Consider the following 22473-nt stretch of genomic DNA (forward strand, 5'->3'; position numbering starts at 1 on the left):
AGTGCCCTCTAGTGAGCATTCTATAAACTGCCTTCTGTTACTCCTGAAACAGAAGGAGCGCTGGAAGGGTGATGTGGAAGAGGATTTGATATCTAAGAAGACTTTTATTGAGGGGCCTGATCCATTGCAGTTACTGAAGTCAGACACTCAGTAACTCAGTGAGTGAAACATTGGAGTCAGGAAAACCTTCCTGAAAAAGCAGTCCTGATCCACTTAATTGTTCTCTGGATTTAGAGACTGAGGATGCCCTTAGCCCCTCTGGCCAAAGTTAGTCATTTAGATCAGTAAAATAGGGAAAATTGACTCCCTTCAATTTGAAATTGTTGTCAATGGAGGGAAAGGTTCCCAGATAAAGGTGAGGCATGCAGGGTGTTGCGAATTGATGGAGATTAGGGACTGGAGCAATATGCAGCTTCCATGTTGAATTCAGACTGAAGACTTTGGGCACACTCAGGACTTAAGACTGTTTGGAACCTCCAGGATTTCTCCAGGACAGTCTGTTTCCCTTTTCTTGTTTGATTTTTATGCCTTACAGCCCCAGGAGTCATTGGTGGGGAAACTGGGTCCTAGTATGAGTGACAATCAAAAGAGTTGTTGCTTTCTCTCCCTGTAGACCTTGGAGAGTCTGCTTAAGGGTCATCCCTCCTACCTGTATTTGCAAAATTCACTTTTAATGCCAAGATAAAACATCACTACATATTAAAGGGATACGGCCTTTTTTTCATGACTGTTTTCCTAGACTTGGTTTATTGGTCCAGGGCAAAGATGAAATAGGAATTGGTTGCTAGAAAATTTGGCAAAGAGCTACAGCTATCTTCTTCTGTAACTCCTTCAAACCTTCAGAACATAGCAGTGGAGAGAAGGGGGAGGAGAAGAAGAGTACCATCTGAATTTCGTCTAGTGCTTTTATGGTTTACAAAGCACTTCTCCTTAAAACAACCCTGGACATCATAATTTATTTTAAAGTTTGCAAAACATTTTATAAACATATTTTATTTGAGCTTCTTAAAAACCCTGCGAGGAAGATATTATAGTTATTATGACCACTTTGCAGATAAAGAAATTGAGTTTCAGACAGGGTAAATAGCTTGTTTATGGGTACATGTGTAGGAGGTAACCAAGTCAGGATTGTAATCCAGATCTTCCTGGCTCTAAGACTTCCACCTGAAACACTGTGTGGTGCTGCCATTGGTTTCAACTCCTATGGACTCAGTATTTTCAGTAGAGAAATCAAAATCAAATCCAAAGAATAGTCTTATTTACTTAGAGGAGGTCACGGGTAGGGGAAATGGGCTGGTTGCAAACCTTTTTACCTGGGTTAGTTACTAAAATAGAGTAACTTTGTGAATTAATAGGTCTCTCTAAAGTTTGCCTTTGCCTCAGTGTCCTGCTTGGAAATTCCCTTAATTGTGGCCTAGGGCATGGAGTATCTCTTCTTTAGGAGTCCAGGCTTGTGTACCTGTTATAGCTCTGGATCTTTTCTGTCCCTGGAATTCCTCCTCCTTTCCCTGAACTCTCCCTGCCTGCAGAAAGCAGGCATCAGTTGTGAAAGCTCCATCGGTCTCCTGATCCATCCCTCCAGGTTTGGGCCCTGGTGCTCTCCGTTTGAAATCACCCTCCATTTGTCTCCATCTAGGCCAAAGTAGAGAAAAAAACAGAGGCCATCGGTACAGCACGAAAGCCTGAACCCAGTGCAGTCACTAAAACAACCACCACCTATAAAGCAGCTGAAACAAAAGAGAGTGCACAAAAACAGCCCAATGGGAAAGTGAGTTTTGTTTGAGACTTTCACCTATTGAGGGTGGAGGCTCAGAAGAACATCTGTTCCACTTTGAGCCACTTTTTCTTGTCTCAAATTATTATATTTCTTTCTTTTGTCTCCCTGGTCCCCTCTCTTTTTCTTTGTATTCCCTTCTCCGTATTTGAAGATGATTCTGTATCAACAAGCCTATCACGTGGAGCTAAAAACACCATTTGCTCAGACTTCATCTGGGAATTTAGGGGAGCTAATAGGAAATACTTCTAAATTAGAAAGAATAACTTCTCAACCAAAAAAACAAGAGGCAGAAATCCATTACTACCATGGCAGTTTTCATAGTCTCTACCCTACACTCAGAAAGACATTTGTTTTTTTGACTAGAAATATTCCCAAAATGACCTGTCTCTAAATAGAGCTGTCTCTAATATATCCCTATACTCAGATGCATGAAAGAAAATACTTGTTAACAAAATCATGCTGCTAAAGCTGAGGTCTCTGCTCTGTTCTGCTACTGCTTCTTCTGGGTCCTTTGTGTATAGTCAGAAACTGCCCAAGTGTAGCAGAGCTATATCCAGGGAGCAAATACAACTATTAGTGGAGTAGTCATGTCTGAGAAGAAGAAAAAAACTATTGCTTTATTTTTATAGTTTCAAAGCTATCGGCTGGGCATCCTGAGGATTTCCAAAGTCTGTTGAAAGAAAAAAAATTTGCAAAATTGAAGCTTCCCTTTACCATATAGCAGGTTAGAGAGAGGATAAGCACCTTTAGCTTATCTTTACCTCCAAAATAATAAGTATGATTGTTTCTTTGTTACTTAGAACCCCCAAATTCTACCTGTATCGCAAAATTCCCCATTGAGATGGGGGAGATAGAGAATATGGATTTGCGTAATGCCCACTATGTTCCGGGACCTGCCTTAAGTGCTTTACAGCTGTCTCCTTTGATCCTCAACAGCAACCCTGGGAGGTCGTTATTATTCATATTTTATAGTTGAGGAAAGTAAAGCAAACAGAGATTAGGTGATTTACCTAGGTCAGCCAGTAAGTGTTTGAGGCCAAATCTGAACTAAGGTCTTCGTAACTCTAGATAAAGTATCCTATCCACTGTTCCACCTTGCACTTTGCTTCAAGTTCAGTCGTCACTGTTACGGGTATTGGCAGCATGTTGCTTGCTCCTACGTGACTCAAAATAAAGTCAATGGTGTTCTAAATGCCCAAGTGTAAAAGCAGCCGTGGATTAAGAATTCCTCTAGAAAGCACCTTGTATGCTGACCCTCGAAGTTAGAATCCTCTTGATTGACAAATAGAATACCTCTTCCCTTAATTGTAGCGCTGGAATAGTGTCTTAGGTGAGAGGCAGTCATGAATGTCACCTGGTTTGTGGCAATGATGGGATTTAGAGCAAGATGAAGACTGGGAGAGTTGCTCGAGGTTATGCTGTAATGAATGGCACACACATTATTTGAACACAGCTTTCATGACTCCAAATCCAGTATTGCCTTCAGTCAGTAATCCAGAACAGATGAGCTGCCTAGTACATTCCCCAAGAGTATTAGGCTTGTAGACAATGAAGACTATACTTGTACCTTTTAGTAAAAAAGGTACAAGCAGGAGAGGATTATAAGCCATAGGTATGTAGCCCTGAAATACTAAGGCTGGAAGACTTGGGGCCTAAGAGGGAAGAGCATGACATTGTGATCTGTGGCTTAGTGGAAGTTTGCTATAGCCTTGAGGTTAAGGCCAGGACATAGCTGTGAATAGGCGAAAGGAATCTGGTGCCTGCTTTTCTCACCAGTATGATGCTGGGAAAGCCTTAAAAATGGCGTAGGATTCTCTTTCAGTAGAGAATGCAAAGGGCACAAAATGAGGAGCACAGGGTAGCTGAACTGGATAGAACTTTCAAGAAAATCCTAATCGTGTGGTTGAAGAGACATAGAAGCCAGAGACATTTTGTTGTTCTCCATTTGGAAGCCATTTATGATATATTAAGGCTGGTTTCAGGGCAGATTTTAGATGCAGTGTCAAGAGCTTTGTGGACCATTTCCATTTACTACTGAACAGTGTCTCTTCCTGTTGGCATCAGATTTGTGTCCAATTAACTGGGCCCAATGAATTTCCATGCAGTCTTTGCTTCTCAGAGCAGCCAGGACCTGGAGCTCAGTGTATGTGAACAAAGTGCTCAGCTCTTGGATGGCAAAACACCCCTTTGGGACCTTTTTGTGTGGGAGCCAAATAGTTTTTGCAAGTGACACATACTCATAATGACCAAGTGTTGGTGCATAGGGTGTCTGGGGGATAGGAAAGAAGGGAAGGGTAAGTCTGAGAGTGCACTGGAGCTTGCTAAGTGATTTTTTTTTTTTACGTTGGCTAAATGTGCACAAGGGGTAGGTCTCCTGATCCCATGAATCTGAGGTGGGGCCCAGTGCCAACAGTTGGGCCCTTGCTGAGCTCCCCAGCTCAGGTGACTAGAGAAAGTTGAGAATCATTAAGTTTATCCCCATGAGCAGCTGTTTGCTTCCTCATATTTTTGTTTGTTTACTGTTTCCCTTCTTCTCTCCCTTCCCTTCTTTAAAATCCTCTCCTTGTTCCTCTGAGGGACAGGATCAGGCTTTAACATGACCCTCTTTGCTTGTAAGTCACAATTGTCCTATGTGGACTCCCTGTGTGCCGTGTGCCAGTTCTAACCATTCGTCTCCCCTTGTGTTGTTTTTCCATTCTCTAACGCTCCAGGTCCAGATAGTCTCCAAAAAAGTGAACTACAGCCATGTTCAATCCAAGTGTGGTTCCAAGGACAATATTAAGCATGTCCCTGGAGGTGGGAATGTAAGTATGGGCTCTGGACAGTTTGTCTTTCTACTAACTCTTCTTAAGAGTGGCATTCCTTGGTATTTGAGAATAGCAGTCTGTGGTATTCTCTGTACTTAGGCTGAGTGCAACAAAATGTCAGAAGGAACTAGGTTGGATTATTGATAACAGGGAGATGCTAATCACCTACTTCTTGTGAAATGATATCTCTGTTTCCTTGGCCAAGTGCATAAGCACTGATGATACTTTAGAATTGCTATTTGGAGAACATTTATGATTTGGCATGATTCCATTTGATGTAGAAAAGATAAGAAAAGTGTAGTCAGGAGCTGAAGGCCTCTGGCTACTCTGAAAAATCCTGGAAGAAACTGAATGTTATGTAAACAACTGATGTTAAAAACTGAACAGTCTGCCCAACAAGGATACTGTGGTGGAGGAGCCCAATCCTTTCAGTATTTCTGTATGCCAAGCTTACTATGTTTGCTTCCACACACAACCGTTAAATAAGCCTTAAAACAAGATGTACATTGTGAGGGTACTATTGAACAGGAGGAGCCATAGGTGATGGAGCATTGCCCCACACAGAGCAGTTGCTCTTCCCTTGTTTATTCCTTAAAATGAGCTTGGTTTTCTAGCTCTTGACTCTACTGGTAGAAAGGTTGGCACATTGGAAAGGGAAGTGACCCTACAAATCTTTTCACTCTCAAGACTCCTCAAGGGGGGAAAGAATTTTGGTCATTTTTTTGAGATCCGTCCCAAATGCTATCATTTGAATATGCTTACACCCTCCTCTCTCTAGTCCTTTCATCATAGATCCTCTTTCCCTTTGGGACTTCCACCATGAATCCCAGACTTGCCTTGACTCTTGTTCTGGACAGTAGCCAGGTGTAGAATTCTAATTTGGCTCTGAATGAGTGCTGTTTCCCTGCTGAGGGCAGCGGTGGTGTAAAAATAATTTAACCTGACTTTTGTAACAGTTGAGATAGATTCTCTCCATTGGAGGCATGTATTCATATTATAGTAAAGAGCAAGGCTCCTCTGACTATTAAACCTTAGAGCCCATTATCCACTTATGATGATTCATATTGGGACAATTGATCCTAACATAAGGAATTCTAAAAGCCTCTCTAAAGTTCCAGGATCTGAACCAGGCCTACACAACCTGAGATCCCTTTAGTGCTTGTGGCATGCCAAAGGATTTTGAGTGGCTTGTGAAAAACATAGAGGATGTTTTCTTGTACCTTTCTGCCAGAAATCTTTTGCCAGGCTGCAGGTTGTGTAGGCTTGATCCAAACTAAAGAACTTAGAGGCCACTGGTGAGTAACAGAGATAGACTCCAGGTGCTGAATACAGCTTCCGTCTTTGGAGACAGGCAATGTGCTAATTTGTCTTGCTTGGTTGTGCATAGTTTTTGCAAGAGTCTTTTTTTCCGTTTTCTTATTTGGGGGTTATTTGCTTGGGGTCAGTGATAGGGGTTGCCTCCCTTCCAAAAAAAATCCTTGGAGATAATACTTAAGTGTTATATTTGTCCATGCTGGTGATGGAAGGTAGGCTCTTTAGAGGAATGGGGTAGACATGGAAAGTGCATTGCTATTCTAAAAGGTAGTCATGGAGCACAGAATTTAGATTTTCACAAAAGGAAATAAGATGGGAATGATGGGCTCTTGCACCCTGGATTTCATCTAATGAAGTCCAAGATAACTATGTATTCTGGAGAATCCAGATTTTAGTTGAAAATGAAGTATAGGTGGGGCAGCTAGGTGGCGCAGTGAGTAGAGCACTGGCTGTGGAGTCAGGAGGACCTAGTTCAAATTCGGCCTCAGACACCTGACACATTTACTAGCTGTGTGACCTTAGGCAAGTCACTTAACCCCAATTGCCCTGCCAAAACAAACAAAAACAAAAAGGAAGTATAGGAAGAAAATTGCCTCCAAGCCATATTTATTAGAGGAGGAAAGGTAGCAGTGTAGATGCACAGTAATTCTAAAGAGGCCATATCTAGAAGAGGGGCAGTAACAATACTAGTGGGCAGCTAGGTGGCTCAGTGGGTAGAGTGTTGGGCCTGGAGTCAGGAAGACTCTTCTTCCTGGGTTCAGATCTGGCCTCAACCACTTATTAACTGTGTGACTGTGGGTTAGTATGATAATCCTGGTAAACTCTCCCTCTCCTCATCTGTGATATGACCTGGAGAAGGAAATGGCAAACCACTCTAGTGTCTTTGCCAAAAAAATCCCTAAGAGCTCATGGACAGTTACTTGGACATGAATGAAAAGTTGTACTGAAGAAAGATAAAAGTAATGTTAGTTATTTTAAATGTTAAAAGATCATAGATTTAGAGACAAAAGACATTTAGGAGATCTTCTTGTCCAGGAATTCTTAACCTGGAGTACATAGTGGTTCATGAGTAGGCTTCAAGGGAGCGTTAAAATAAAAAGTATATCTTTATAATAAATTTATTTATTATTTATTATTTATTTATTTTCACTACCTGTGTTTTCCTTTGTAATCCTACATATTTTGTTTTATTCATTTAAAAACATTATTTTAAGAAGGGGTCAATAAGTTTCAACAAATTGACACACAAAAAATTAAGAAGTCTAGTTCTCATCCAAATCCCTTATTTTACCTACGTACGTGTGTGTGTGTGTGTGTGTGTGTGTGTGTGTGTGTGTAGGACTAAAGACTTATCTTAGCCAATTATATGGGTTTGTGTACATTTTAGGTCTCAAGCATACACGTGCCCATCTTGGTTTGTCCAGTTGTGCGTATTAATTTGGTTCCCTTTTATTTTTTAAACAAGATTATTAGACTCTTAGCTCAAGAGAATGCTATAGACATAGCATCACATCAGTATATCTGTGATTTTTTTATAGTCCAACCTGTTCCTAATGCTCCATCATATTCAAAATTTGCACCATCACCTTTGGTGAAGCCATGGTTGGCATACTTATCAAATTTTTAGATGATGGGAAGCTTAAAGGATTGTGTAATAAATTTGGATATGTAGCAGAATCCATATGCAGAAATGTTTTACTTAACAGAATAGTTGGCAAAATGTAATAAAATGAATTGTAATCATGATAAATCTAAGATCCTCACATAGGCTGGTAATAGACTATATCTGTCACCTGGAGAACAGCTTTAGCTAAGTTCAAGAAGCCCATCACTAAGCTGATTACCTGTAAGGCAATGAAATTTTAGACTGTCAGAAACCATCTACCAAGTCAGAAATAGGCTATGATCTTTGCCATTGTGAGGGAGTATTGACACTAACAAAATCACGGATGTTTCAAGTATACATGTAAATGTAAAGTCCAACACCAAACTTCAAAAAATTGGCTGTTACAAATACCAGATTGGGAGATCTGACTGGACAGTAGGTTTTGTGAAAAAGATCTAGATAGTTTGGTGGATTGTAAACTCATCAAAAATTCCAAAGTGTCAGGAAAGCTAATACAGCCTTTGACAGAATGAATATAGTATAGTGTTCAAGATGAGGAAAATTCTACCTTTATACCTCTTCCCTGACCAGCCCACTTCTGTAAGTACTGTGTTCTTTTGTTGGTGCTACATTTTAAATGGAAGGGGATTGACAAGCTGAAATGCAGCCATTTAAGGTGAGATACTGAGGGGCCTAGAAATCATGTTACTTAAGGATTGGTTGAATGACTTGGCTGTCATTGAGGCTGCCCACCTCTTCCCATTCCTAGTCATGCCCACCTCATGGGAACCCCCTGGTATTCAGGATGTGACTGAAATGACTAACCTCTAGCATTCAGATCCTGCATGGAAAATGGCAGAATATTGTGTCACTCTTTATATATCATGTATCATCCATATTGGCTATCAGCTGAGGTAGTAACTTTTTAAAGCCGGAGCTCTTTCCTTGGAGCCCCGAAGGAATCAATGCGTTGATTTCACTGGGTCTATGAATTTGGATTAATCTTAATTTTCACTGACCATTGGGCTTCCCTCAAGCCTACGCATTTTATTTTATGCAGTTTGTAGGATCCATAGCAAGGATTGGTGTGGTGTGCAGACAAAACCAACATGAAGGCCAAGGACTCTTCTTCCCTTTGGGTCCTGTGGAAAGGCCTAGAGAATCTTCGGCTGAGTCTACAAGGGCTCAGTCCTAATCAAGGATAAGCTGTGTTTGATGTTCAGGGATATGTCTACATGTGCATATATGCAAATAGACAAACATTAGAAAGCTACCCACAATTCTTTTGTGAAAAACCGGAGATTAACGTTTTGTGTCCCCCCCCCTTTTTGGGGGGGCTCCACTTGGTTCTTTGTATCATATTTGTTTTTGCATGAAGCTTTACCATATCTTCTCCTCCCCTCCCCCTCCCCCACTTCCCAGCCCAATTCAATCAACCCTATTGTTTCCCTATTAAATCTAGAATCGAATATGAAATCCTTTATTTGACTCCTTAAACCGTACTCCTCTAGCATTTTCATTGGCTAGGCCACTCCCCTGTCTGGAATGTTCTCCCTTCTGATTTCTGCCTCCCATATAGAGTCTAAGAAGCCTTTTCCGCTCCTTACTCTTGGCTTCTTCTCTAGGAGGCTACACCCAATTCCTCTTGTATTTTTCTTGTTGATACATAATTGTTTCCTCCATTAGACTGTGAGCTCCTTGAGAGCAGGCACTGGTTTTGGTTTTGGTTTTTTCCTTTCTTTGTATCCCCCTATGCTTAGCACAGGGCCTGGCATATAGTGGGTGCTTAGTTAATTGTCCGGTATGTTGAACCCTACAAGTAAACCAACACAGTGATCTTATCTGACAGTGGATGCAATATCTAACCTCATGGTTCTCTGCTTCTCTTCTGAGGAGAATGAATTATATTTCATCATCAGTTCTGAGATCCAGAACTGGTCTTTGAAATTAAACTGAGTTCAGTTTTATTTTAGTGTTTTCATTCTATCTGTTATAACAATTTTGTAATATGATTCTCTTGATTCTGCTGTCCTGTCTCTGAATTTCACTTAAAGGTAATCTCATCTTCTTTGCATTTCTCATAGTCATCATTTATTATACTGCAGTATTTTTCCTTTACATTAATATGCCATAGCCAACACCCCACACAGTCCCAAATGATGGGTACTCTCTATTTTGCCACCACAAAAAGTGCTACTTTAAATATTATAGTATTGGACTTTTTACCCCTTTGGGAACATATGCCTGGTATTTGGGGCTGCCAACTTTCATATTGGGCATATAAGGATGGTAGACTCTCATAACATAAGTAGGGCCCTACCTGGGAAGTTAACCATCTCCCACAATAAACCTCCTACACTAGGTTCTAGTTTCTCTTTAGGCTTTCACTTTTTAATGATACACGTAGTTATTATTCAACCTGTTCTTTCCCTTAAAATCCCTCTATCCCATTTCAAAAAGAACGTTGCCCACACACTTGTACCCAACACTTTTTCCCCATATCATTGGCCACTCTTATAACACACATGCCCTAAACTTCTAGGATTATATTTCATGATTACGACAGTACACCTCATTGACTTTTCCCTTTCCTGCCCATCTTTCCCTGTTTTTTAGCTGTTTCTAATAGTATCCCACTTTCTGAGGCCCATTCTCCTCTCTCATCCACCAATCTTCCCTCTCCTGTGCCTTGACCCCACTTTTGCAATGCCTCGTATGTCCCCTAGCTCATCTTCAGCCTTCATTATACTTCACAGCTCCCTAGAGCCTGGTGAACAGCTATGGATAGACAGCATGTATGTAAGTATCAGGGAACGAGAAGGGCGCTGCACAGGACAAGAATAACATCATCAAAGAGACACAGCAATGAATTTGGTTGGGGTCTGGGACTTAGGTTGTGAAACAGCTCATTTGAAGAAATACGGACTTAGAAGCAAACACAATTGCCCTCTCATGAAAACTCGCAAAAGAAATTGAAATTTTCCTTTATTAGCTAATCTGACCAGGTACCACCATCAGAGACACAGAGATATGATAAATGTTTGTGGGCTGCCTTTGATGAGAGCAAGACAATTAGAGTTCATTCCATACTATTAGTCCTTTCACTTTAATCCACATGATTAGATTATGGTCTCTGTGGAAACAAACTTAAGTTTCCTGAGCATAATGATGGTGTTTGCAGTAAGCATTTATTAAGCACCTATTACATGCTTGGCCCTGGGGATACAGATATACAAATGAAGCCATCCCCGCCCTCTAGGGGCTTGCATTCTCTTCTACATGCTTCTAAATGCTTCTGATGCTGAAGCATTTTTCTTATGACACCTCAGAGGTGACAGCTGGCCCTGAAACAAAGGTGCAGGTGCTGATTTGTGGAGATCCCTGAGAACCTGCATAGGTCTTGTCATTTTAGACGGTATTTTCCCACTGAGACATCTTCTGTATTGTCCAGATAGAGAAATAAATTTCAGCTTGTTCTGTGCTTTAGAAATGCTTTTGGCTATTAAAAAATGTTTTTGGCCCATAATAATGACTGAACCTATGCAGCTCAAGTTTTAGTTAGGGTAAGTGGGGAGTAGAACCCTGAAGATGAAGACAAGGCCCATGGAGAAATATCAGTACTTCAAATAAAGGCCTTCTCCACATTTTGCCCTAAGGTACCTTCTTCTTTCATGTTCTCTTCAGGTGCAGATACAAAATAAGAAAGTTGACATTTCCAAGGTGGCCTCAAAGTGTGGCTCCAAAGCAAATATCAAACACAAACCTGGTGAGTTATCCTTCTCCCTGGGGTGGGAAGTTGAGTGGGCTGGGGCTCCTGTGGCCCTGCTAGGACCTACTAGGATGCCAAATACAGGGGGTAATGGCCCTTTGATTGGGAAGGAAAAGCTCTACTCTTTAAGGAATACATCATTTGGATCTGTCACCTCCATTTAGTTTTCGTATCCCAGGGGTCTGATGTGCCTCCATCCTAAGGAGTTGGTTCTAGAGGAGCCTTCAATAATACTAGGTGAGAAGTCTAGGATCTAGTGATAGTTGGGGAAGGGGGGAAAGGAGGTTGTGGATAAGGAGACTGAGCTGGAACCTGGTCACTCTGCCTCCCAATCCAGTGCTTCTTTTTTTCTACAATGCCCTTTTAGAAGGCCTAACTTAATAGGTGTTAAGGCCTGCAAACTCCCTGCGGTCCTACAGCCAATATGTGTCAGAAGCAAGCCTTCAATAAAGATATTCCTCACTCCTCAGGCACCTTCTCCTGTGCCTCCCCGGCAGCTCCACTTTGGTTATAATTTCACTTCTGGTCTTCCTCCTTTTTTGTGACATAGTGAAAATATCCCTGATTCTGCAGTCAGAGGACCCTACGTGGGGGAATTGGATGAATCGCACTGACTCCATCTTGTGACTCAGTTCTGGATCTAGCTCAGTTCTCTTTCTGTTTCATTATGGTTCTAGTCCAATTTCTGTCTTGTGAGAAAACTTTATTACAATTATCACAGTTACGGGAATTGTGAGAAAACTTCATTGCATTTTTTTTTAACATAGTCCTTTGTGGCTGGGAAGCTGGACCACTTCTGCCTGTTCCTTAGAGACCCTAAACTAAGGACCTAGATTATGCTCACCAAAAACCCGATTAGATCCAAAGATTGATGCAAGGAGTTTTCTCACAGTTATAAATCTCTAGCAACTTATATTTCTTACATGAAAAGTGGCCACGTACTGGTCAATCAGTTATTGTTTCCATGTTCCTTTGATTGAATACAGTCCTTGAGAGGAATGGAACACCTCTTTTTTGTGATTTGAAGGAATTGCGCCTGCATTCTCCCCCTCCAATTAGAAATCAGATTACCTAATTTTGTATCCTGGTTTGCACTGTTCATTGTTTTCTTTTAATTTATTGGTCTTATTTCATTTTTTTTAATACATAAAATCTATCTCACTTTGTTTTGCCAATAAATCATGTAGCTTGGGTAGTTTCCTCAGTTATTATTAATTATCCAACGTATGGATTCAAATCCTACTATGTGTGAAACCTTGGGCATATCACTGAACCTCCTTTTTCCTCTTTTTCTTCATCTCCAAAATGTAGACATTGAACCCCATGAGGTCCCTTGCAGCTCTAAATCTGTGATAGTCTGCTCTTTCCCTCTTCATAAGGCATTAGCTTGAGGACTTTCACTATCCTCATTGTTTTCTCTACTGAGCACTTGCCTTGTGTGTTGTCTGACTAGATTAGAATGCAAACAGAATAGCATTTTGCTCACTGTGTATGCCTAAGATCTTGTGAGCTTTGTGACTGCCATACCCCACTGTTGACTCACTGATGTGATACACTGTAACTCCCCTTTTTCAGGCCCCTACATTTGGGAAGTTGGGGTTTTTTGAGCTTCTGTAAAACTTAACATTCTTTTAAATTTCATTTTATTAAATTCAGCTCAGTGTCTTAACCTACTGAGTCCATTCAGTGCCTTGTGATGAAGGTCATCTAGGCCTGATGACTCAGCCTCATCCTGTGTAGTAGTGAGGTGTTTTCTTCCTTGTCTTTAGCTCTAACTCCCTATAGTCCATTTTGGTTTTATCCTTGCTAATTCAGTGATTACATCTTTTGGCAGGGAAAAGAAAACTGTTTCAGCTCCTATCGTGGGTTCCTTCTTATTGAGAGGTAGTTTCCAGATAGTAACACCCTTAATTGTTTTTTCTGCCTTTTGAAAAATGGAGTTATCAATAAATTGGCCAAGACATATTAGACTTCTGCTCTTGTTTATAGGGTTCTAGTAGATGCGAAAATAATTGAAATTCCCATCATTACTATGTCACCTTACTATGCCAAATTCCTAACCTCATTTAATTCTTTCTTTTTAAGTGCTCTGTCATATGTTCATATGGTGATTTTGCTGCTGCTCCTCCTGCCTCTGATGTCTACCCAAATTGTCCTCACCATACTTTCTCCCTCTCGTTCCTTTATTTTCTTAAGTGAGGACATATTTTTTTAATATTCATTAATATTCATTTTTAATATTCATTTATGTTTTCTTTTCCTTTTAAATAAGGTATTTATGTCCAGAACCATATTCCAGTCATGGGTTCCTTGTCACTAAGTCTCAGAGATTCCTTTTTGTCAAATATACTTTCTTGTATTAGAATCTTCAGTTTACTCCTTTGCTTACTAGTGTACTATTTGTGTATGACCTACTGAGGCCATCGGTTTTATTTGTTGGCTCTTTTTGCATATTTTAATCCCCTTTCATCACCCTTACTGCTAGTCTTCCTTTATAGGAAGAATATAGTAACTAGTTTACATAATATCTGTAATCTCTAGCTTGATAGTTGTACATATACAGCTCTCTCCATTCCCCTCCCTAGTTAGTTAAAAGTCTTTTGGTTTAGAACTTCAAGATGCCAGGCAAATAGAAGTTATCAGCCTTTGTTGTTTTGCACGTATTGTACCTCTTGTGGAAGTCTCCTCATTTCTGTATTTTAAGCCATGGTCTAGAAATGGCAATCCCATTCACAGTCATCATCTTCTTAACCACATGTTCGTTTTCCAGCTTTGTTCATATCCTACTCGTGAACATTTGCCTTCAGCCTAAGTTTGCTCTTTGACATCAGGAGATTCCCTTGGAGGTGTTCCCAATTATCTGGTTCTTACCTTATGCTTCAGTCAGGATAGCACACTCACTATACAGAGAGGTTTGTACCCAGAAAAGCAGAGTTGGAAGTATAAGTAGGCCTTCTGACCTAAATATGGGAAATCAAGGAACATGGCAGGCAGGATTCACTTGTGCACCTCTGATATTTGTGGCTCCCTTGTCTCTACCCGTTCAAATTCTACTCCTAATAAGTTCTGGGCCCAGCTAGGCTTAGTTTTGAAACACAGACCTAGCCTGGTCATTAGCCCAGATTTTAATTTCTTCCCAACTTGAAAGGACCTGCCATTGTTTGATGTCCATTGACCTAGCCTTCCAGAGCCCCAAGTTACCCCTATACTGGGATGAAGGATCACCACTAGACTTTATTGAAGAAATCATCATAGGTCTTATTTTCATAGCCCTTTAAGATTTTTAAAGTCCTTTGCTTACAACATCCTTATGAAGAAGATAGTGTATATTCCTCATTTTGCAGATATCTAAACAAAGCTTAGAATCTCAGAGAGGAAGTGGCCTGCCCGTGTTGATGTGCCTAAGAAGTGCCAGACCCTGGATTCACACCCAGGTCTCCTGCTTGCTTCATCTGCTATTCTTTTCACCATGGCTTTCTCTGTGGTTGCAGGAGGAGGTGATATCAAGATTGAAAACCAGAAGCTGAACTTCAAGGAGAAAGCCCAGGCAAAAGTGGGTTCCCTGGATAATGTTGGGCACTTGCCTGCGGGTGGCACAGTCAAGGTAGATCCATTGAGGGGCTGGCACTGGGCTGGGGCACTTTGCCCCAGGATAGGGAGGAGGGTCCAGCGGGGGAGGCGGAAACTTGGGGGATAACGCCAGCCTGCAGGGTGAGAGGTACTCAAAGTGACTAGAAGTCAGCCGCTGCCCCTCAATCTTTCCACGAGCAGTGTCTTCACTCACTTCATTACCATCACCACCTTTGTTGCCAAACCCAGAGTAAAAGGAAGAGGGCTGTGGGAAAAAGAAAAGGGGTGTGTACAAGCGGGAGAACTCTCCAGTCTGATTCAGCATCATGGTATCTCTCTTCCCGCACTTGTAGGGAAATGAGACTTTCCTCTTTAGACTGTGCTTCACCTTAGGGCCACAGCCAAAATCCACATATCTCATTTTCCCAGTAGGATAGCTTGGAATTATCCTCTTCGCCTCCTCTTACTAGCCCCCATTCCCAACAGGAGAGGATCCCAGGATGTCATGCCAGGGATTACCTTCTCTGACATAATCCTTAAAAGGCAAGAGACACTTCCCAGACACTCAGACAACTTCTGTTGTGATAAGTCAATAGAAATACATCTAGGCTTCAGGTATTTCTCTAAACCCTTTGTGTAGTTTGTGACACAGAACCAACTTGTCCCTGCTGCCACCTTGAGTCCCAGAATCTTGGAATTAAAAATGGCATCTGGACATCTCATCTGACCTGTAACTGAACAGGAATTCCCCTTACTACGTGCTGGACAAGAAGTTGTCCACCCCCATGGAAAGGGGGCTCATTTCATTCTTGGATAGCTAATAGGAACTTTTTTTATGACAACAAACCTTCATCAGCCTTCTCCCATTTCTACCCTTGGAGCCAAGTGAAAGATGGTACTTCCTTTGCAAGCAGTCTTTCCCTTCCCAACCTAGGCCTAGGGGCAGCTTGGGCATCAAAGGCCTCAATATTGGTAACTTATTTCTTAGGTCCAACTCTGCTTCCCAGAGAATAGAAATGGGAATCAGGTTACTGCTTGATTCCATAACTAGCTCATCAGGTCCTCTCACTTTGCTGTCCTCCCCTTGGCATTTGGTTTTGTCCCACTGTGATGTCTGGAAGTGCCATGGTTTTTTATTTGGATCTAGTGTAATGGTTTCTCCTGAATCCTGAGCTCAGAGTTGACTTCTAGCCATGACCTGCTTCACAGAGAAATAACCACTTTTCCTAGGCTGGGACTCCCTCCTTCCAAAGCACTTTGGGTTTGCTCTGTGTGCCAAGACATTGTCTGCCATTTATTTCATTGCATGAAAAGGGCTTGGGAGCATCTGGGGATCATCCTGGCAGGTTCAGAGATATCCTGGGATAAGAGGCTGTGGTTGTCATCTCCAGGGACCTTTTAGAATGTAACATGATGTTCTTTATCTTGAAGTAACCGCCAGGACAGAGATGAGAATGAATGAAAAGGCCTCTATCAGCATTTATGGAGTGCCAACAGTGTGTGAGACCCTTCATGAGGAAATGTGGGGAATGTCAGAGAAGAACAAAGACAGGGATTCCCACCTCACCGAGCCATAGACTAGAGCCAGAATGGACCCTAGAGGTCATCTAGAGCAGCCCTCTCACTTTGTAGCAGTGGAAACTGAGGTCCAGTGAGTCCAGTACCATGTAGCAAGTTAGTGACAGACAGAATCCAGATGTCCTGACTTTTAGCCCAGTGTGCCTTGCACTTGAAATCCTAAGAGCATTACTCAGTGGGGGCCTGAAACTCCTTTGGCTGATGACACCAGAATACAGGGTCTAATTGAAGATCCCAGCAGTAAGGGGAGACAGCAAGGACAGAGACACTTGCTGGAGCCCCACTGCTCTGACCTTAAAGGTTTTGGTGTCTGAAAGATAATAGAGATTGTGAAGAGGACCCTGGCATTTGGCAAGCTAGGATTTCCTTTGGATTTGGGGGGAAGTTTTAGAAGGAATGGCTCCCCCTCCTCCCCTGTGTTTCTTTGCTCCACATGAGAAATCCATGAGGAAATTTTCTGGAACTTGACACAAAAGAAAGGGAGCTGATCCCTTTAGATCATTGGGGCAACCCCGCAGGCCTCTCCCCGCCCCGCTTTTTTTAAAGAAGCAAACTAAAGCTCTGAATGGAGAAAGGACTTGCCCAGTGTTACATATCTGTTAAGTATTGGCACCAGGATTTGAATCTGTCTTTTTACCGCCCTCATTGTCTCTCACTGTCTCTGATTGCCAGGTTCTTCACACCCCTTGGCCTATACTGGAATCAGGGGTAGGCTGTGTTTAGAACCCTGTGTTGCCACACCATCTCACCTCATTCTCCTATTGATCATCCATTGTCTCCTCCCCACCCCCCTGTTTCATTGTAGACTGAGGGGAGCGGCGAGGTGGCCCCACTGTGCCTGGCCCCTCCGAGCGGGGAGCCACCTGAGGCCCAAGCAGGCCCCAACACGCAGGCGAATGGCGTAGGGCACCTAACCCCCTCATTGGGTGGTGACCAAAGGGAAACTCAGACCTTCGACACCCAGATCCAGGAGACAAGTAAGTTGGCTGTGCCTCCTCTGTGCTCTCCCACAGCTCTACCTGGCTAGGTGGGCTCCAACAAGAGATCTGGCGAGCTCACTTCTTCAAATTGAAACTTTTTAAAAGAGGTATCTGCCCAAGTTTTAATGAGCTACTTAACTTTTATTTTCCAGGCATCTAATGATGAAATTCTGGTCTCGTCTTCCATCCCCCTTCCAATAACCCCAACCCCGCCCCTACCCCATGCCCATCTCTTCCACCTCTTTCCTTTCCTCCTCACCTCCTGTATCCCTACTGCCTCCCCCATGTCTTGCTACAGATTGAAACCTACAAGCTGACGTTCCGTGAAAATGCCAAGGCCCGCACTGATCATGGAGCTGACATTGTCTCCAAACCCTCCCCCTTCCCTGGCAACACCACCTTCATCAGTCAGAGCTTCAACTCCCTTGCCTTGGCCAGCCCTTGGCAGCAGCAGCAGCAGCAGCAATAGCAGCCTCCCACCATAGGAGTGGCTGCCCCAGCGGCTTTTTCTCCCAAAGGCTTGTGACTGGGCTCCACATTCTCACGGCCTCTGTGGGAGCTCTTTTCGAGGATTGGCCAGCTCAGCTCTTTTGTATCCCGTGCTCCCAAGACACACGTGCACACCGATTTGGAATGCCAGAGCTCAGTGTGTGTCTCTCTTCTTCCCCCTTCCTTCTCCACCCATGCTGCAGTCCTTCAGAGCCCAGACTTCCCCTGCTGTCACCTCCCCCTTTGGAAAGGTGGACCTTCACTGGGGAGGTGACTCTTTTTCCATAGCAGGGCTTGGAGGGAGGGGAATGCTAGACACAGGAAGAAAGCTGAAGCTTTTCCTGATGCAGCCCCCCTGTCCACCTACATCCCATGCATGTCCCAAACCTGGCTTTCTTTCCCTACCCACTAAAGCTGAAGCTATACACACACATGGCCTGTGCCACCCCCAGGAGCAGTGCTAACGAGGGGCGGCTTGAGCTCCAATGGAAAAAGCTGGCAGCCAATTTCCTCGGTTTTTTCCTTTTCCTTTTTTTTTTCAGACAAAAAAAGAGAGAAAAACTAAAAAACCAACATAAATTTTGTTCTTGCTGCTTAAGTTTCTGGTGTTCCTATTTAATGAAAAAATATATAATGCACACACACTAGGCTGTTCTTACCCAATAATTTAGCTTTTTCATTTTTCTTTGTGATGAAGTGTTGACAGTTTCATTGTGCTTACCAACCTCATCTAAGTTTCCTTTATTAATTTTTTCCTCTTACTCCCCTCTTTCCAACCCCAGCAGTCCTAGGATAGGTAGAGATGTTAATCTCTGTATTGACATACATATCCATGCAGGTGTAACTTCTTTCTTTAAAATCTAAAAATCTGATGAAATTCTTTTATGGGTTGAAGCCATGTTTGAAAAGAAAGTACTAAGAATGTGTTGGAGGGAAGATGGCCTTGAGGAATACATTGAATTGCCATAATGGATTGGCTGGGTGCCTCTACCCAGAAGTGAACTGTTTGGTGGCCAAAGGCCCAGTCAGAGAGAATTGGATTGCAACCCTGATGCCCCAATCTAGGTGTGAGGTCTGCAGGATAGGCCTGGCTCCTCAGAGGAGGCTGCCAAGAATATGGAAATGGGATGGGAGTTGGGGGAGTTGTGGTAAATAGGTGGGATTTTCTTTCTATCGTGAGAAGGATCCAGTTTGATGTGTGATGATCAAGGGGTTGTGTGTGTGTGTGTGTGTGTGTGTGTGTGTGTGTGTGTGTGTGTGTTTGTTGATCTTTTCTAACAAAGACTGGTCATGGGGTTGATGTACTGTATTACACCACAGGATTGAGACCCTGAAGAATCAGGAACCCTGTCACCAATAGCAGAGAGGGAACTGGGTTTCTGAGGGACAGAGTCCCAATGGGACAGGTGAAGTGGCCCCAAACAGCTTTGTGCCTGGAATTTTAAGGAGGTGGGGAGAATCAGGTTTGACGAAGAAACAAGCAAAAAAGAGGACTAAAAAAGGAGGACAGTCTGGTTAAAGAGAGAAGGGTAGGGGTGAGGAATGGAGGGGGTGCCCAGAGGAGTCCCCTCAAGGGCCAGGTCCTCCTCTTGGGCAAAATCAACAAGAATGATGTCAAATCCTGGGATCTGTATGACACATGAAGATTCTTATTGCACTTGTATTTTTTTATATTAAAGTTTGCATGGTTTCTAATAAAACAATATTAAAACATAATGTAATTTGCATTGAAAATGTCTGGGAGTCTCTTAAGTGCTTTTTCCTCTTGAAAAGCCAGATCCATTAGGGTAGCTTTGCATCTGACAGGATTGGCCACCAGTCAGTACTCAGACCCTTCCTGACCCTTCCCTCTGACTTTTGGCCCCAGAGGCAGCATGGTCTTCTACCCTTTGACATGGGAATTTATCTAAGTTGTGCTCCTTCAGCTGTGTATTTGAGGGGAAGAGGTTTTCCTTGCAACCACAGTTCTGGCCACCGTATCCTTATTGACTTTATCCAGTCAGTCACTTTGACCCTCCACTATACCCTACCCCGAAGGTTTTCCATCTGTAAACTTACATGGGATAGGACAAAAAGGAGATGAAGGCAGCCTTTAGTGATGGTGAAAGGGCCGGTCTTACCCTCTCCCCTTGGTGGTGCCCAGGTGCTTCACCTTAACTTGTGAATAGGGTTCTAGAGGTATCCAGCTAAGTAGTTGTCAGGACAAAGCTGTGACTTGTGTCTTGAGCTCCACAATAGCTAAGGGCTTTTTGTTTGTAATGTTTATGAAGTACTGTACATACATCTCTGTCCCTTCCTCCAGATGGCCTGCTCTGTCAGAACTGGAAGGAACCTCAGAGATGGCCCAGTCCAACCACCTCACTTATAGATGAGGAAACTGAGGTACAGAGTTGTAACCTGACTTGGATCATATACAGAGTAGGTAGCAGTGCCAGCTTGATTCTCCCTTTTAAGTGGAAGAATTGCAAAATGTGTAGGAAGTTGTAACTGGAGAGTCTCAGTGAGCTTGGGGTTTTTGGAGAGAAAGTTGTGGTGGGCCTATTATCACTTTAAGAGGAAGGCAGGAGCTATGCAGTCTGGGAAAAGGCTGGTTTTAAAAATGAAAGCTAATCCATTATGACTCTTGCTTAGTTAGCCAGTGGAGTAGAGGAGTGTGTGGGCACATGGCATGTATACATACAGATTTTTCTTGTTAGCTTCCCTTGCTATCTTGTGGCAGCTTCTGGACATCTGGTCCTATAGTGTGGAAAGAACAGGTGGAGAGAGCACTGAGCTTGCCTGGAGCCGCTGGTGGTCTCACTAATGCCCCTTGGGGGCATTCTTAACTTCAAGCATTCAAATTTCTCTGAGGCACCTGGCCTATGAACCTTTCAGGTTCTCAACAAGCTGTGGAAGGGAAGGGAGGTTTCCTTTAGTCACTTCCTCCCCAATCAGGGACAACTGGAGACAGAGAAGACAGCGGGCACCTGCCCCTCTCTCTGTCTCTCTTAGAGCCTGAGTTGAAAGTGTTGAACCTAGGTCCACATTAAATCAGATTACTTGATCAGTCAGTCCTGTGATTCCTGGAAGCATCAATGGGCTTTTCCCTCTCCTCACCTGGATGAAACCAATTTTGAAGGGTTGAGGGTGTGATAGTGATGGTTTCAGTTATTCCCATGGATCTTTATCACTATGTCCCTTTCTCAGATGTCGGGTGAGGTCTTTTGCCCCAGGATGACAGGCAGGTCCTAGGCCAGTTCTGCCTCATAGGAGGGGGCCAGGGCCATCCCCTTACAGGCCTTGAATCTTGGGAAATGTCTGATTATTTGATGGCCCTTCATGAGGGCTGGACCTTGGCCTACCTTGAACTGCACCTTCTTAGTAATGTCACACTTGAAACTTTTATCTCCTTCCTTCCCCCATTTATGGACACCAGGGAGCAGGACCGTGCGGGGGGGAGTGTGTGTAAATGGGGGAAGATCTGGTTGGGTAGTCTGTTCCTCATCCCACTTCTGGCCAACCACAGGATCAAGCGTGGGGCCAGTTCTTAAACCTTCCCTCCCCCACTCTCTAGGACATTGACTGTTGGCTGATGGACAGTGAGGTTCAGATGGGATGCTGCATCCTCCCTCATCTTGTCCCAGCTAGTGAGACTGGCAGGCTGCTATAGGAACATGGTCCACAGAAAGGGGATGGTGTGATGTGCTTTTGGGAAGTCTCAGACTTGGGGTTTTTTCTCGTTCTCCTAGTTTGCTTGTGGTTATTGTTGCTGTCCCTCCTAGCTGTTCTATGGCACTCTTTGAGTGACTTTGTGATTTTGACTATTGTAAAGATTTGAAATAACTACATAAATAAAGCTTCTCAGTGTTCTAACCTGGGGACATGGCTGTCTCATTTCTGCTCCCAAACAACTTGGTTTCTCCCCAGAGGTTGTTTATTGTAGAATGAGGGTGCCCTGCCCCTCCTTTTTGGGTCCTTATAGGAGTCACTTGAAGAATCCATTTCACTTCTATGAACCCTTACCTTCCTGATCTATTAAAGGGGATCCTGTCTTCTTTTCTCATTCATTGTGAAATATGAAAGAGATAAAGCTTGGCAAGAAAACGGTAACTCCCAAGTGCATATAGCTGTTGGGATCCACCTTCTAATTCCCGTTTCTCTCCCTCCTTCAACCCCAAATCTAGCCCATAGCACAAGATCTTGTGTCAAGCTCTTACTGTACTTCTCCCTCCCCACCTTGATGTAGGAGCTTGTTTCCCAAAACAGAGTGGGGGACTTTGTGTCCATGGAATAGCATGGTGTTTCTCTTAGGGTAGAGCCTCTCCTAGCTGGGGTCAGCAATAAATGTGGATCAGTAGGGTGTTGAAGAAACAGTGGCGAATGATTGAAGGCCTTCCTGGAGTTATGCATCCTGTCACTAGAAAGAGAATGGGATCTGGGAATGTTTGGTCTCATTTCCAGAACCACTCTGAAGTTATCCCATCTCCATTCTCCTGGGGAGTTTGGAGCCCTCAATCAGGAACCAAGAGAAACCCTTCCCCACCTTCTTCTCCCTGCCCTTTAAAAGCTAAGGCAACCAAGGCCACTTCTGCGGCTTGGGATGA

General features: G+C 43.1%; 1 protein-coding gene across 8 annotated transcripts in view; it reads left to right on the top strand.

Annotated features, from left to right (window-relative positions):
• MAP4 (microtubule associated protein 4) overlaps nucleotides 1-21742 on the top strand; it is a 178764-nt gene extending 157022 nt beyond the window's left edge. For 2 of the 8 annotated variants that reach the window (XM_036737758.1, XM_036737764.1), the window contains 6 exons: nucleotides 1637-1768; nucleotides 4489-4581; nucleotides 11189-11270; nucleotides 14765-14877; nucleotides 17227-17398; nucleotides 17554-17693. In XM_036737758.1, coding sequence (XP_036593653.1) covers nucleotides 1637-1768; nucleotides 4489-4581; nucleotides 11189-11270; nucleotides 14765-14877; nucleotides 17227-17398; nucleotides 17554-17561 — 600 coding nt within the window. In that variant the 3' untranslated portion in view covers nucleotides 17562-17693. The other 6 variants (XM_036737759.1, XM_036737760.1, XM_036737763.1 and 3 more) reach the window with 6 other exon arrangements.
• The last annotated feature ends 731 nt before the right edge of the window (nucleotides 21743-22473 follow it).

Source organism: Trichosurus vulpecula, chromosome 9, assembly GCF_011100635.1.
Source record: "Trichosurus vulpecula isolate mTriVul1 chromosome 9, mTriVul1.pri, whole genome shotgun sequence".
In the NCBI taxonomy this organism is placed as follows: domain Eukaryota; kingdom Metazoa; phylum Chordata; class Mammalia; order Diprotodontia; family Phalangeridae; genus Trichosurus; species Trichosurus vulpecula.